General features: G+C 46.6%; 1 protein-coding gene across 1 annotated transcript; it reads left to right on the top strand.

Moving 5' to 3' along the window:
• The first annotated feature begins 1,199 nt into the window (after nt 1-1,199).
• On the top strand, nt 1,200-3,329 carry UTP3 (UTP3 small subunit processome component). The gene has a single exon (XM_003808988.6). The coding sequence runs from the start codon at nt 1,456-1,458 to the stop codon at nt 2,893-2,895; it is 1,440 nt and encodes a 479-aa protein (XP_003809036.1). The 5' UTR covers nt 1,200-1,455; the 3' UTR covers nt 2,896-3,329.
• Nucleotides 3,330-3,721: the final 392 nt, after the last annotated feature.

The raw sequence follows: 3,721 nt of genomic DNA, 5'->3' as shown, positions 1-3,721 counted from the left end.
CAGTGGGCCGAGATTGCCACTGCACTCCAGCCTGGCGACAGAGCGAGCCTCCGTCTCAAAAAAAACAAAGAGAAAAAGAAAAAGAAAAAAGAAACAAAAAACAAAAGAAAAAGAAATTGTCACCATTAATTTTATTTTATTTATTTATTTATTTATTTTGAGACAGAGTCTCTGTCTGTCGCCCAGGCTAGAGCGCAGTGGTGCGATATCGGCTCACTGCCACCTCCGCCTCCCGGGTTCAAGTGATTCTCCTGCCTCAGCCTCCCGAGTAGCTGGGATTACAGGTACCCGCCACCACGCCCCGCTAATTTTTTGTATTTGTAGTAGAGACTGGGTTTCCCCATGTTGGCCAGGCTGGTTTTGCACTCCTGACCTCAAGTGATCCACCCACTTCGGCCTCCCAAAGTGCTTAGGATTATGGGCATGAGCCACCGCGCCCAGCCATGTCACCATTAATTTTAGCAACGTATCAAAAGTTCAGCTTCCAACTACCTACATTAAAAGGTATAATAATACTAACCCTGAACCTTACATATGTAATGCCTAAAAACTTACACCCTGAATTACTCTAACATTACAGGGCAGACTTCCTTGAGAAGAGTCAGACCCTGCAGCGGGGCTCTGCCTTCCCACTGTCAGCCTCGGGGTCATCTAGCTTTATCGATCCCCATGGAGCGGGTCACCGAGCCCTGTGAGCAGGGAGAGGGCGATGGGGATGAGTAAACCCGAGCCGGAGGCCCGGCCTGCGCTCTCGCCCGGAAACCTCCCGTGGGATTCTGGAGTCCAGCGGCACTGCCTGAGGCTGTGGTACCCAGAAATATGGTATTGGGGGTGGGGGTGAAATGAGAGGAAAGCAATCTGATTAACTTCCAGCCTGATAAGCAGAAAAGAGAAAACAAGGGAGCAGGAAAACTACGCTAGCACTAGACTGCCGGTCGCAAGCGCCGGGTACACACGCAGTTAAAACTCAATGGAACGCCCCCGGGACTTCTCCAGGGCGTAAAGCGCAGCGCCCTCTATTGGCCATCGGGACCTCGCCTGGAGGTGCCGTCAGGATTCCGTCCCCCAGCCACTCCCAGGCACTCGAGAGTAAGCGCATTAGCCCGAGAAAGCGTTCTGTGGAACGGAACTTCCTTATCCTATCGTTTCCACACGGAAAGATTTTAATTCACCGGAATCGACTGGCGTTAAAGGGCACAGTGAAAAGGAAGTTGGTATCAACGTGATCTCGACTAAGGGACCGAGCGGAAGTCCTCAATCGTACGCCACGCGGAGAGCATGCTGGGGGCCGGAAGGAAGAGGAAATTCCAGTAGCCGATCAGGAGTCTGCAAACTCCGGTGGTAGGGGAGCGCGCTGCTGTTTAAAGCCACGAGTTACCGGAGCGCCTGATTCCTGCCCCGAAGTCAGTGGTGGCCGAAAGTCCGGAGTCGCTGTAAAACCTGAGATTGTGAGCCATGGTGGGGAGATCCCGGCGGCGCGGAGCAGCTAAGTGGGCAGCTGTGCGAGCCAAGGCAGGTCCCACGCTCACCGACGAAAATGGAGATGATTTAGGATTGCCACCCTCACCAGGGGACACCAGCTACTACCAAGATCAGGTAGATGACTTTCATGAGGCACGATCCCGGGCCGCCTTAGCTAAGGGCTGGAATGAAGTACAGAGTGGAGACGAGGAGGATGGCGAGGAGGAGGAGGAGGAGGTGCTAGCCCTAGATATGGACGATGAGGACGACGAAGATGGAGGGAGTGCGGGGGAGGAGGAGGAGGAGGAGAATGCCGATGATGATGGTGGGAGCTCCGTGCAAAGTGAAGCTGAGGCCTCTGTGGATCCCAGTTTGTCGTGGGGTCAGAGGAAAAAACTTTACTATGACACGGACTATGGTTCCAAGTCCCGAGGCCGGCAGAGTCAACAGGAGGCAGAGGAGGAGGAAAGAGAGGAGGAGGAGGAGGCACAGATCATTCAGCGGCGCCTAGCCCAAGCGCTGCAAGAGGATGATTTTGGTGTCGCCTGGGTTGAGGCCTTTGCAAAACCAGTGCCTCAGGTAGATGAGGCTGAGACACGGGTTGTGAAGGATTTGGCTAAAGTTTCAGTGAAAGAGAAGCTGAAAATGTTGCGAAAGGAATCACCAGAACTCTTGGAGCTGATAGAAGACCTGAAAGTCAAGTTGACAGAGGTTAAGGATGAGCTGGAGCCATTGTTAGAGTTGGTGGAACAAGGGATCATTCCACCCGGAAAAGGAAGCCAATACTTGAGGACCAAGTACAACCTCTACTTGAATTATTGCTCGAACATCAGTTTTTATTTGATCCTGAAAGCTAGGAGAGTCCCAGCACATGGACATCCTGTCATAGAAAGGCTTGTTACCTACCGAAATTTGATCAACAAGCTGTCCGTTGTGGATCAGAAGCTGTCCTCAGAAATTCGTCATCTGTTGACACTTAAGGATGATGCTGTAAAGAAAGAACTGATTCCGAAAGCAAAATCCACCAAGCCCAAACCAAAGTCTGTTTCAAAGACTTCTGCTGCTGCCTGTGCTGTTACAGATCTTTCTGATGATTCTGATTTTGATGAAAAAGCTAAACTGAAGTACTATAAAGAAATAGAAGACAGGCAAAAGCTAAAGAGAAAGAAAGAAGAAAATAGCACTGAAGAACAGGCTCTTGAAGATCAAAATGCAAAGAGAGCTATTACCTATCAAATTGCTAAAAATAGGGGACTTACTCCTAGGAGAAAGAAGATTGATCGCAATCCCAGAGTGAAACACAGGGAGAAGTTCAGAAGAGCCAAAATTAGAAGAAGAGGCCAGGTTCGTGAAGTTCGTAAAGAAGAGCAACGTTATAGTGGTGAATTATCTGGCATTCGTGCAGGAGTTAAAAAGAGCATTAAGCTTAAATGAAGTTTTTGCTTAGCATAAGGTTTTTGGCAGTTTTGGATCAATAAATTTTTACTTTTAACTAAAGTCATTGTATTAATATATAATACTTTAAATTTTAAAAATTCTTGTCCACAAGGAAATTTGTCTGGGTTATTGGACAATTTATAAGAACTATGGGAGCAATATGAAGGTGCTTGAGAAAAGAGATGATGTTGAAGTTTTCCAATATTCTGTTGAAGTTTTCCAATATTAAGTATTAGCTTAGGGAAATTTCACAGTTCATTGTGGAGTGTTAAACTTAGAACATGTGTAACTTTTCACATAAAGAGAATGCATCTTTGACAGTTATCTTATTTGTAAGGCAGCCTATAAAATAGTTCTGAAGTATTTTATTTACCTAACTATAATTATTGGGCCAGATACTTGTTAATAAATGGGCTTAATGTTAACATGGATTTCATATGTTCTGTGTGGTTTAAAAGCATAGGAATGAAACTTTGGTTAAAAGTAGAAAAAGGAAAAGATATGCCTTAATTACATCAATTGTCAATATTTTCTCATAGTTCTTCATGTGGCAAATAAGGTAAAAATCCCATTTCCCCTTCTTTACTGGTGATTTGCAGTGGTTGCTGCTTGTACTTGCACTCCATTTGCTAAAACTTTGATATGATTACTACCAGGTAAGTGGTAACTTTAAGTGGCAACAAAGTTCCATTTTTCTTATTTTTTTTTTCGAGATTGAAGTCTCACTCTGTAGCCCAGGCTGGAGTGCAGTGGCAGGATCTCTCAGCTCACTGCAACCTCCACCTCCCGGGTTCAAGCGATTCTCCTGCCTCAGCCTCCTGAG

Source organism: Pan paniscus, chromosome 3 (assembly GCF_029289425.2).
Source record: "Pan paniscus chromosome 3, NHGRI_mPanPan1-v2.0_pri, whole genome shotgun sequence".
Taxonomy (NCBI): Eukaryota; Metazoa; Chordata; class Mammalia; order Primates; family Hominidae; genus Pan; species Pan paniscus.
Note: the sequence above shows the minus strand (reverse complement) of the source record. Positions and strands in the feature narration are given on the sequence as shown.

What these genes read in the sequence shown, in the direction of transcription:
- UTP3 (XM_003808988.6), top strand. Translation starts at nt 1,456, where the DNA reads ATGGTGGGGAGATCCCGGCGGCGCGGAGCAGCTAAGTGGGCAGCTGTG.